Source organism: Tamandua tetradactyla, chromosome 3 (assembly GCF_023851605.1).
Source record: "Tamandua tetradactyla isolate mTamTet1 chromosome 3, mTamTet1.pri, whole genome shotgun sequence".
Lineage (NCBI taxonomy): Eukaryota > Metazoa > Chordata > Mammalia > Pilosa > Myrmecophagidae > Tamandua > Tamandua tetradactyla.
The window spans coordinates 195,307,802-195,319,252 of record NC_135329.1 but is presented as its reverse complement, the minus strand read 5'-3'; the positions used below and the strand labels follow the sequence as shown (position 1 = coordinate 195,319,252).

The 11,451-nt window shown below is 57.3% G+C and overlaps 2 protein-coding genes across 3 annotated transcripts; one reads left to right on the top strand and one right to left on the bottom strand.

The window, feature by feature from the left end:
* Positions 1–19: 19 nt before the first annotated feature.
* Positions 20–5,878, bottom strand: TMEM198 (transmembrane protein 198). Of its 2 annotated transcripts, none has more exons than XM_077155248.1 (5): positions 5,768–5,841; positions 5,258–5,427; positions 2,441–3,016; positions 1,295–1,497; positions 20–903 (listed from the first exon to the last, which is right to left on the bottom strand). In XM_077155248.1, the coding sequence occupies exons 2-5, from the start codon at positions 5,421–5,423 to the stop codon at positions 766–768; spliced, it is 1,083 nt and encodes a 360-aa protein (XP_077011363.1). In that variant the 5' UTR covers positions 5,424–5,427; positions 5,768–5,841; the 3' UTR covers positions 20–765. The 2 variants fall into 2 exon arrangements, with proteins under 2 accessions (XP_077011363.1, XP_077011362.1); XM_077155247.1 differs by having other exon boundaries at positions 21–903; positions 5,258–5,462; positions 5,768–5,878.
* A 403-nt stretch (positions 5,879–6,281) lies between these two features.
* CHPF (chondroitin polymerizing factor) lies at positions 6,282–11,227 on the top strand. Its single transcript, XM_077155244.1, has 4 exons — positions 6,282–6,914; positions 7,927–8,500; positions 9,009–9,191; positions 9,513–11,227. The coding sequence occupies exons 1-4, from the start codon at positions 6,607–6,609 to the stop codon at positions 10,770–10,772; spliced, it is 2,325 nt and encodes a 774-aa protein (XP_077011359.1). The 5' UTR covers positions 6,282–6,606; the 3' UTR covers positions 10,773–11,227.
* Positions 11,228–11,451: the final 224 nt, after the last annotated feature.

The following is an 11,451-nucleotide window of genomic DNA, read 5'->3' as shown; positions in this document are numbered from 1 at the left end:
CAGTGTGTCACCAAGGATCAAGGGCTGCCATGGAAGTGCCAGCCATGGGAGACCACTATTGTCAGAGGCCATGCAGTTTGGCACATTTATAAAAGATGTAAAAGAGGGTGGGGTGGAGGGGAACAGAAGCATGAGGTGTCCAGGGTGACATGACAGACACCAGACATGCATCGTGCACTTAAAACCCCCTCCCTCCAACCCTCCTCCCCAACCCAGTCCAGAGCAGCACCCCCCACCCCTACCCCTACCTCCTGCCACTGCCCTCTGGAGCTGGTGGCTTTGCAGAAGACAAGGGACCTAGGTGAGAGGTGCTGTAGGTTGCCCCGTGGATGAGAACAAGAACCCTTAAATGGAGAGTCTACTTGAGAGAGGGAGAGATGGAGGGGAAGGCAGGCCCCCTCCACTTAGTCATGCAGGAGAGTGAGCCATGGACCCCAGCAGTGGGAGAGGAGGCAGGTCAACCTTGGAGAATCAGAAATCTAAGGCAAGGGTCCCAGTGGATCCTCCAAGCCCAAGCCACCCCTCCACAGGCAACACACTCACAACCCTGAGCACACCCCAATGGGGTTCATACCCCGTGTCCCTTGGGAGCTTATGAGGGGGCTTTCCCCTCAGGTCAGGCTTAGCCTGGGCCTCTCCAGAGTGGGGAGAGGGACAGCCAAGGACCACAGGGCCAGGAGAGCCAGGCAGTGGCCCAGGAGGCCTCTCCAAGCTGGCAGAGCTGGTGACCACAGAGTCTAGGCAGGTGGGGAGCAGCTATACTGCTTATACACGCACTGGGGGGCCTGAGCAGGCTGTCAGTGGTCCCCGGGACCCATACTCATAGTCCGTGTCTGTGGGCGAGGTCATGAAGGAGCTTAGTGAGCTCCCTGTCTGCCGGTCCCGGAAACTCTGGATGTAGCTCTGTGGAGGAACAAACAGGTGTGAGAGTCCCAGTACACACTACTGCCTTTTTGAAAGCCTCTTTGGACAGAACTCCTCTCCTTGTACCTCCACTAACCTGAGACTCACCCCTGATAGCCATAGACCCAGGGCCTCACCACCCAGTAGTCCACAGCCCTGGGACCCTACCCCATACCATTGCCCACTTATAATTCATACACAGAAACCCCTTCGCTAATCCCAGAGCTGGACCTATCAGGTTCCTGGTACAGGGTTATGATGGGTGGACAAACACTAGGCCTGACCAGTCCTAGTCTGACTGACCAGTCCCTGGGGAAGACCCCATCTTGCTTGGACAGAGTCCCCACATGCCATCTTTCCCTTTCCAGCTGGAAGGGTTCGGGGCACTCACTGGGGAGAGGATGTCTCCGTCGAAGCGTTTGATGGGCACTGGCCTGCGCCGATAAGCAGGGTCGGGGGGACCAGGCCTTGCAGGAGCCCTAGAGCCTCGAGAGGGAGCCCGAGGGGGTCTCTTCTTCCGCCGCTTTTCTTTGCGCTCTTCTTGCTGCCGAATTCTCATCAGCTGCACACGGCGTCGCTGCCGGCTGATGACCACTGTGAGCAGAGGGGCAGAGAAAGGGTCTCATAGGCCCGTGTGCCTCATCTCCCCTAAGCCTCGCTCTCACCCCACTGTAGGGGCTCCAGCCTTCTAGATTCCCCATTGACTGTGGCTCCTCCTCATCTCTACTTCTTTTCCTGATCTCCCACCTCCTAGTTGAGACTCCCATGGTTCCTTAGGTAACCTTCTAAGGGAGTTACCCCCACCCGCAACAACAGTCACTTCTCAACTGGACAACTACACCTTCAGCAGCCCAAAATGAGCATCCAAAGCACTAAATTAGATTGTATCCTTCCCTGCTTTGAGCCCTCCAATGAGGTCTCATTGTCTTTCTAATAAAATCCAGAGGCCTCATTGTGGCCCAGACTATTGCCCACCTCTTGTCCCTCATGCTCCACACTCCAGTCGCACTCCTTCACCAGCAAAGCTCATTCCTTTCTTGGGGTCCTGACTCATCCTGTTCCTTCCTTTCTAGCTCTGCATGGCCAGTCCTCAGCCTTCAGGTCTCTGCTTAAATGTCACCTCTTTCAAGTGGCCTTTCCCTACCACTCTATCAATAATAGCCTCCATAGGATCACTCTTTTATATTTCATAGTATCTCTTCCAAAGGATTCCACTAACTGGAACTGCCATGTTTGTCCACATGTCAGTTGTCTGTCCCTCCCCAGCCCTCCCTCCTGCCCTAAATGTAAATGTATAAGGGCCGGGGGCTTGTCTCTGCTATAGCCTTAGTACCTGGAATGGAGTTGGCACACAGCCGATGTTCCATACGTCATTGTGGAATAAATGACATTTTGGTGTTATCCTCCCAGACCCTGAGCAAGTCAGTTCTTGAGCCCCACTGAGGCCTCTGTGACTGCTGGGAGGCCTCTGTCCCCCAACCCCAATAGCTTAGGGCCCCCCACCCATCCCTGCCCACCCTGGCCTTTGTCCTCTCACCTTCTGTGTGGGAGTCCCCCTCGGCTGTCACCCGCCACTGCACCAGAACACCCATCAGGCTGAGTAGGGGCCAGAGTGCCAGCAGGGCCCAGCTTCGCCAGCAGAGGGGAGGTACGGGGGCAGCCCGGAGCCGCTCCACTGCATAGCGTCCCAACAGCAGCAGCTCAGCAAAGTAATCGGCGGCAGTGGCGATGAGTGCAGCACCAGTCACAGCAGTGGCCAGGGTGGTGAGTGGGCGGGGCCAGCGCAGCGTGAGCAGGGCACAGAGCAGGCCGCCCCCCAACAGCAGCCCCAGGGGGCCCCACACGGAGCCTGGCTGGTAGTAGGGTGCAGAGGCCAGGAGGGCAGCGGCGGCCAGCAGCAGACCGAGCAGCAGCCCCACCAGGAAGAGGCCCACACTGCGCACCAGCATGGCCACTAGCCCGCAGAGCAGCCCGATGCCCAGTGCGATGCCCGCGCTCGCCCCAGCACTCAGCTGTGTCTCCAGCACCCGTTCCCGGTAGCACAGCAGGAAGATGACCACCGAGCCAAACAGCAACCCAGTGAGGAAGAGCACTGCCTTGAAGCAGCGATAACCTGCAGGGGAACAGGGCCAGTGAGGGACAGAGTGAGGTCACCCACTGGAGGGGGGAGGTCAGAGGGGTGAGGAAAGTGGGATCACAGGAAAACCAGAGACAAGGACATGAAGATCAGAGAATCAGGGGTCATTGAAGTCACATGGGCATCAGGGATGGGGCCAGTGAGTCATTGTAGGTCAGAGAGATAGTCACAGAGTCACTGGGAAAACAGGGAGAGTCACTGAGATAAGACTGTTGGGGTTTTTAGGGTCAGAATTGTCAGCAATACATGACTAGAATCAACAGTGAATCACTGATAGGATCTTTGGGATCCCAGGGGCCAGAGAAGTAAGTCGTGGGGTCATGAGAGGATCAACAACAGTCACTGGGATTTGGGGTGAGGGAGTGTTTAGAGAGATGAAATATTTGAAAATCAGAAGGAAAAAACCCCAGAGATACGGGCATCATAGGGGGTCTTTGAGGAGTTACAGAGGGTTTTGTAGATGATGACATCAATGGAAAGTTACAAAGAGAGCAAGAAGCAGGGTTACGGGAGGGAGAGGTATTCTAGAAGATCAGGTCTTTGCAGGTTGGGAGGTTGATAGAGGTGGAGTTATGGGAGTATTAAAGGGAAGAACACTGGGGAGAGGGTAAAATGGGATTGCTGGAGATCAGGGTGGGGGAGGAGTGGTCAGAAATGGGGTCGTAGGGATCAGAGATTTATGAATAACCAGGGATTAGAGATAGGAGGAAAAAAGAGAGTCATAAGGATGGAGGGTAATGAATAATTGGAGGCAGGCAGTTGGAGGTCACTAGCGCTCACAAGGGGTTATAGGGAGTAAAAGAGGACTATTGGGGGCATGGTTGTGGAGTTTCAGGAAAATAGAAGTTATAGGGCTAATGGGATACCTGGAAGGGTGAGAGATATAGATCCTGAGCAGTTAGGAAGATGAAAGTCAGAGATGGGGTGTTGAAGGGGTCAGGTAGAACCAAGGAGAAAGGTCATAAAGAGGAGATCTGGTTCCAGAAATGAGGGGAAGCATCAAAATCTAAGGTCAGAGAGGAATAGGGAATAGATGAAGGTTCAGAGTCCTTCATCTGAAGGACCAGAGTCTAGAAATGAGGGCATCCGAGGTGGGTGGGAATATGAGGCTGCACTGAGCACCAAACAGGAAGTGCATATGAACAATGGAGTGAGTGAAGTGGATGCCCAGGACATGTCCTAGAACCTTGGATGGTGGGCACATTCTTCTGCTCACTCTGCAGTTGTTCAGCTGCAGGGTTTGGGGATAGAAGGGGAAGGACCATCTGGCTCCCATCCCTGCCTGCCCAGCCATTCAGGGTGATGGTGTGCAGGCTGCAGAGTGCAAATCTAGTTACCTTTTGCCTAGCCTGAAACACAAAGCTCCGCTTCCTTTGTCCTCACTACTTCCAGCCCCCAGCCCATCAAGCTGACTCCTCTCTCTAAAGTCCTGTAACTCTTGCTGTAGAGCCATTAGAGACTTAATCCCAGGCTGCCATTAGTCCATAAGGCACTTCTGTGCAAAATAGAAAGAGGTGTGCCTTCCTCTAAGCCAAACAGCCCTATACCAAGGCCCAAAGTTTGGCAAGTGGAGCATGGGCTGGATTTCATCTCCACTTGTCTATTCAACTGAACTTCCTTGTGCTATACACATCCTGTACAACTCTTCATAATAGCACCGATTACTGGAGCCTGCCTTATAGGCAGTCTCCATGTGTATGACTACCATCCAGCCCCCATCCAGCCCACTCTAATATTTATCACAGGTGTAAATGTTTCAGGGGTCTCCTCCCCATTAGATAAAAAGCGCTGTGGTAAGTGGCCATATTTATTCACCCCACAAAAGTGTTTTTAGTGCCTACCTCTCACAGTGACCACAACACTACCATCTTCACTACAATAGCTACTCTTTCTTGATTAGCCTCTGAATTTTCACAAAAACCTTATGTGAAAGAAATATTATTATTCCCACTGTAAAGATGAGAAAGTGGGTTCCGACAGATTATAATGTGCCCAAGACATCACAATTAGGAAGGTGCAGGAGGGCCAGGTTCAGACTCAATGCCTAATTTAAAAACCTATGTTATTTAGAATTTAGAAACAAGTGGGGGGGGGTGTGAAAGAGAGACATAGTTATTCATTGGGGGAAGGGGTTCTGAAGAACATTTGGGTTGTCCCATAAAAAGAACTCAGGGAAGCAGTGAGGAGCCAAGGTGAGGAATGAGATGGGGATCTCACCAAAGAAGCAGTAGACGACTCCAAACAGACAGCACATGATGCAGATGAGGGCCGGCAGCGCCTGATACCTGCGCTCCAGGGGCTGCTCACAGGGTGCACCCCAGAAAGCCTCATCTGGCTCGGGGGGCAGCAGCTGGAATTGCAGCGTCGCCACAGTGCCCGGCATAGTGCTGGAAAGGGAAGGGAGTCACTCCCCCAGGTCAGCCTGACAGAGAGGAAGTTGGGGTCAAGGAGGAGTCGTGGGTCCCCACGGGGATGGGGGTGGGTGGGTGTGGGAGTGGAAGAACTAGGCAAGGACAGTAAACAAAGGAGGGGCGTCCATATCATGCAGCTCTGGAAGCATCCCTGGAGACAAAGGGGAGAAGAAGTGCCTGGCTAGAGGTGGCTGGGATGAAGAAGTTAAAAGGGGGACGGGGTGTGGGAGAGATGAGGGCAGTGTGCTGCTGGCCAGGCAGAGGCAGCGGGAGACTCGTATGTGGGCGGCCAAGTCTGGGACTGTTCAAGATTTACCTGGGCTGGAGGCGACCTGAGCTTCTGAGCTGGAGAGACCGTGCTGGGTATGGATGGTCCGGGGACGCTGAGAGCCAAAGGACCCAACTGACTGGGGTCCGTGAAGAGTCCGCGAAACAAGGAAGAGGACTGCTGGGCCGAAGGGACTTGTCTCTGCACGGCGGCGTCGCTGCTCCGCCTTCGACACCGGCTGGCGCTCCAGTCCCGAGGCGTCCGGGAACTCGGGGGTGGGTCTGGGGAAGGGAAAAAGGCAGGAGCAGGGGCTGAGGCCGCCCCGGAGCCGCGGCCCCATGCCCTGAGCCCGCCCGCGGCCTTTGGTGCTGATGGACAGCTCCGGCCTCTGCTCCTGACGTCACTCAGGGCGCACCATCCAGACAGGGGCGGGTTGCTTTGACGTCACCAGGGACGCACCAATCACGCAGAGGGGAGACGGTGGACTCCGCCCCCGACGTCTCCCACCCTCGTACTGAGGAGGGGGCACTTCCGGGGGTCCTTCCCCTTTAACCTCTCCTCCTCCCTTCCTGGTAGCTGGAGCCTGAGACTCCACCCCGGGGGCGGGGCCCGCGCAGTGACACGTCGGACAGCTGCAGCCGCGGCTGAGGCTCGGGAGCCGAGGACAGGGTCTCCTCGCTGGGCACCGAGCGGCAGCTGGATAAAGAGCGGAACGCGGCTCTCAGCGGGTCCGGCTCGGGTGCCGGGCTCTGTTTGGCGGGGAGGGAGCGGGCCCGCCCGCTTGGCACGGGCCCTCTGGATCCGCCCCCTCCCCGGTCCCGCCCCCTCGGAGCCTCCCTCGGCTGCTCTGGGGCTGCGCCCGGGCCGGGGCCCGTGGTCCTGGCGCCATGCGGGCATCGCTGCTGCTGTCGGTGCTGCGGCCTGCGGGGCCCGTGGCTGTGGGCATCTCTCTGGGCTTCACTCTCAGCCTGCTCAGCGTCACCTGGGTGGAGGAGCCGTGCGGCCCAGGGCCGCCCCAGCCCGGAGACTCTGAGCTGCCGCCGCGCGGCAACACCAATGCGGCGCGCCGACCCAACTCGGTGCAGCCGGGCACCGAGCGTGAGAGGCCCGGGGCCGGCGTGGGAGAGAACTGGGAGCCGCGTGTCCTGCCCTACCGGCCCGCGCAGCCCGGCCAGGCAGCCAAAAAGGCCGTCAGGTAGGGGTCTGCCCCGCTCCGCCCCCTAGGCACGGGCCGGGGCGTGAGCGCCGAGAAGGCTGCCGCGGGCCGAGTCAGGCTCCGGAAGGAAGGGGCTGGCCGGCCAGGAAGTCTTTGGGCCCCGATAGCTTCCGATGGCCCGGCTTCCCTGAGAGCCCTGAGGCTGGTCTGGGGCCGGTCTGAGGCCCTGCCTGAGCTGGGCTGAACTTGCTGGTCTCTGTCCTAAACAGGCTCGATCCAATGATCTTCCAAAGATTCTCTAGCTCCCTGGCTGGACCGTTGAGATGGGAAATTTGACTGGTATATAGAGAGGGAGTATAGAGGAGGGAAAGATAAAGGAGAGGACTAGGATTTACCTGCATCTCTTCTTCCTGAGTGGGCTACAAGGGCCACCTCGAGGTGAGGTGGTATGTATTCCATTAAATGATGAGTTTAAATAATTTCTCCTAAGTAACATTGGGTTCAAATTCCAATCCTGCAAACTTACTTTTCTGCATTCCCACAGGTAAGTTAGTTAGCAGAACCCTTGAGCCCCATAACTGCTGCTCCTCCAAACACAATCAGTACATTCCCATGCCATATATCCCTTTTTATCATCTGTGCGATGCATTGGTGGTTTGGTTTAAGGACATTTTAATCTAGAGTGCCTACCATGTGCCAAGCTTGGCAAGGTGCTTTAAATAGATAAGACCGTTCCATTTTACAGATGAGGCTACTGAGGCTCAGGTGGGTTAAATAACTTGCCTTAGGACAAATAGCTACTAAATAGTGAACCCAGGAATCAAACCGACATTGTAACCGTCATATAGCATGAATATTGCCATCTCCCGAATGCAAAGCACTATGTAGGTAAGGCCGATATTTCACTTATATCCTCATGGCCTGTGGGAGAGTGATGTTATTCTTAATCTATTCCTAGGTAAGGAAACAGGCCCAGAGAGGACATGTGTGCTGCCCCGCCCCCCTCTGCCCTGTCGTCTTTTTGATAACCTTATGCTGTCTCTTCCCCCAGGACCCGCTACATCAGCACGGAGCTGGGCATCAGGCAGAGACTGCTTGTGGCGGTGCTGACCTCCCAGGCCACGCTGCCCACTCTGGGCGTGGCCGTAAACCGCACCCTGGGGCACCGGCTGGAGCATGTAGTGTTCCTGACAGGTGCACGGGGCCGCCGGGCACCGCCGGGCATGGCGGTGGTGACCCTGGGCGAGGAGCGGCCCATCGGGCAGCTACACCTGGCGCTGCGCCACCTGCTGGAGCAGCATGGCGACGACTTTGACTGGTTCTTCCTAGTGCCCGACACCACCTACACCGAGGCCCACGGCCTGGCACGCCTAGCCGGCCGCCTCAGCCTGGCTGCCGCTGCCCACCTCTACCTGGGCCGGCCCCAGGACTTCATCAGTGGGGAGCCTGCTCCTGGCCGCTACTGCCACGGCGGCTTTGGGGTGCTGCTGTCGCGTACACTACTTCAGCAGCTGCGCCCCCACCTGGAAGGTTGCCGCAATGACATCGTCAGTGCACATCCTGACGAGTGGCTGGGACGCTGCATCCTCGACGCCACTGGGGTGGGCTGCACTGGCGACCATGAGGTGGGAAGATAATCCACCCCATTAGGGATTTCTGTCTGAGCTTGTACACTTCCTCTTAAGAGCCAAGGGAGAGACAGGCCTGGGTTTCCGTGACTTTGATAAATTTCCTATTCCTGTGACTTTAGTAAATTATTGCATCTCCTGAGCTTCAGTATCCTCATCCATACTAGTGGAAATAATTACTACTCGGGGTTGATGTAGGGATCAGAGAAAATAAGAAAGTCTGGTACATAATAGATGTGAGTGTCAACTATTACTATTTTGTTTGAACCTGTGGACAGCTCTGTGAAACAGGACAGGAGTAGGCATGCCCATCTCACAGATGAGCTAGCAGAGGTTTGTCCACAGTCACTTGAAGTCACAACTGGTTAAGGTGGACTGGAACCCAGAGGACTCTGAATCCGAGTCCTCAGAAGGTCACAGATGGAAAGATAAGACCCTCACTATGAGGTAAGGGGGAGGAATGTCCCACCGTTCTTCCCGCTATGCACCCCTTTCCTCTCCCCAGGGAGTACACTACAGCTTTCTGGAGCTGAGTCCTGGAGAGGAGCCCGTGCAAGAAGGCGACCCTCGTTTTCGCAGCGCCCTGACAGCTCACCCTGTGCGTGACCCTGTGCACATGTACCAACTGCACAAGGCTTTTGCCCGAGCCGAGCTGGAACGCACCTACCAGGAGATTCAGGAGTTGCAGGTATGGTCTGGGCTGGGGGCTTGGGGGAGGGGTTGTGGCTGGGCTAGGAGGGCTCAGACCCCAAGGAGATAAAAAGCTGGCACCAGAATCACTGATAAAGCTGCTTCCCAGCTTTGTTTCCACCTTCCTCTGAGGAGCCCCTTCAGAAATCCCCCTTAAACTCTTAGGCTGCCTCCATCTGGGGGATGGAGAAGGGTGGGGGTGGGGGGGCCTGGTTGGGGCAGAAGTCAGCAGGGGACTAGAGCCCCATCCTGAGTAGTGCCAGCTGTGTGCTGGCCCCCATGGTCACTGCCCTGCTTAAGGCTGGTCTCTCCGACCCAGTGGGAGATCCAGAACACCAGCCGTCTGGCAGCCGATGGGGAGCGGGCAGCTGCCTGGCCTGTGGGCATTCCAGCCCCATCCCGCCCAGCTTCCCGCTTTGAGGTGCTGCGCTGGGACTACTTCACGGAGCAACACACTTTCTCCTGTGCTGATGGCTCACCCCGCTGTCCCCTGCAAGGGGCTGACCGGGCTGATGTGGCTGACATTCTGGGGACAGCCCTAGAGGAGCTCAACCGCCGCTACCATCCGGCCCTGCGGCTCCAGAAGCAGCAGCTGGTTAATGGCTACCGACGCTTTGATCCCGCCCGGGGTATGGAGTACACACTGGACTTGCAGCTGGAGGTGCTCACCCCACAGGGCGGCCGCCACCCCCTCACCCACCGGGTGCAGCTGCTCCGACCACTGAGTCGCGTGGAGATCCTGCCCGTGCCCTATGTCACGGAGGCCTCACGCCTCACTGTGCTGCTGCCTCTGGCTGCAAATGAGCGTGACCTGGCCCCTGGCTTCCTGGAGGCCTTTGCCACTGCAGCCCTGGAGCCCGGTGATGCTGCAGCAGCCCTGACCCTGCTGCTACTGTATGAGCCACGCCAAGCCCAGCGTGCAGCCCACTCTGATGTCTTCGCACCTGTCAAAGCCCACGTGGCAGAGCTGGAGCGGCGTTTCCCTGGTGCCCGGGTACCCTGGCTCAGCGTGCAGACGGCCACACCCTCGCCACTGCGCCTCATGGACCTGCTCTCCAAGAAGCACCCCCTGGACACACTGTTCCTGCTGGCCGGGCCAGACACAGTGCTCACACCTGACTTCCTCAACCGTTGCCGCATGCATGCCATCTCCGGCTGGCAGGCCTTCTTTCCCATGCACTTCCAGGCCTTCCACCCAGCTGTGGCCCCACCACAGGGCCCTGGGCCACCAGAGCTGGGCCGAGACACAGGCCGCTTTGATCGCCAGGCGGCCAGTGAGGCCTGCTTCTACAACTCTGACTACGTGGCTGCCCGTGGGCGGCTGGCAGTAGCCTCAGAGCAGGAGGAGGAGCTGCTGGAGAGCCTGGACACCTATGAGCTATTCCTGCGCTTCTCAGGCCTGCACGTGCTACGGGCTGTGGAGCCCTCGCTGCTGCAGCGTTACCGGGCCCCGACATGCAGCGCACGGCTCAGCGAGGACCTGTACCACCGTTGCCGCCAGAGCGCGCTCGAGGGCCTCGGCTCCCGTACCCAGCTAGCCATGCTGCTCTTCGAGCAGGAGCAGGGCAACAGCACCTGACCCTGCCCTATGCCCCTGGCCCCTGGGCCCTGGCGTGGCCGCAGACCTCCCGGCTCCTCTCCAACAACCAGAAACCACCTGCCAGCCTCGCCGGGCAGGGCTGGCCACAGTCTCAGGCCCCAGGGTGGCCCACTGGCATGCCTCACTCTGGCTTAGTGGGCTCCAGGGCTCAGGACAAGTCCTGGGGGAGGTACCCTCGGGGCCATCCCCTTCCTGCCTCCAACCCTGTCTCCCTGACCTCTTGACGCTGCTGATTCAGGCTGTGGCCTCCGTGTATTTATGCAATGCAGTCTGCTTGACGCCAGCCAGCCTCCTGGAGTTGGGTCCTGGGGGCTGGGCTGTAGATGAGTTGTTGGGAAGGGAGGAGCTTAGAGAGGAGGGTGGGGGTGTCTCCCAGCTTCTTCTGAACCCCTGATACAGCTCCCTCTTTTAATAAACTGGCTGAGTGTAGAGTAGTGATTCTGAGTGGTAGACTGTGGGTAGGGATGAGGGTGAGGATGGAAGTTCCCTTGTCCCTGCTGGGGCCTGGTTTTCCTTTTTCCAGGGACCCAGCCCCAAGCATGTGCTTGGTCACACAAACATGCACACAGAGAATTCTTTATGCCTCTTTATTCCCGATTTTTATTTTATAAAACCAGACTGGAGTGAGAGAGGCCTGAGAACACCCCCTTCCCCATCC

Coding starts and splice junctions, on each gene's coding strand:
- CHPF (XM_077155244.1), top strand. CDS start 6,607: ATGCGGGCATCGCTGCTGCTGTCGGTGCTGCGGCCTGCGGGGCCCGTG. Junction 6,915..7,926: donor GCAGCCAAAAAGGCCGTCAG/GTAGGGGTCTGC, acceptor CTCTTCCCCCAG/GACCCGCTACATCAGCACGG. Junction 9,192..9,512: donor AGGAGATTCAGGAGTTGCAG/GTATGGTCTGGG, acceptor TCTCCGACCCAG/TGGGAGATCCAGAACACCAG.
- TMEM198 (XM_077155247.1), bottom strand. CDS start 5,423: ATGCCGGGCACTGTGGCGACGCTGCAATTCCAGCTGCTGCCCCCCGAG. Junction 3,017..5,257: donor AGTCGTCTACTGCTTCTTTG/GTGAGATCCCCA, acceptor GTTCCCCTGCAG/GTTATCGCTGCTTCAAGGCA. Junction 904..1,294: donor ACGGAGACATCCTCTCCCCA/GTGAGTGCCCCG, acceptor GTTCCTCCACAG/AGCTACATCCAGAGTTTCCG.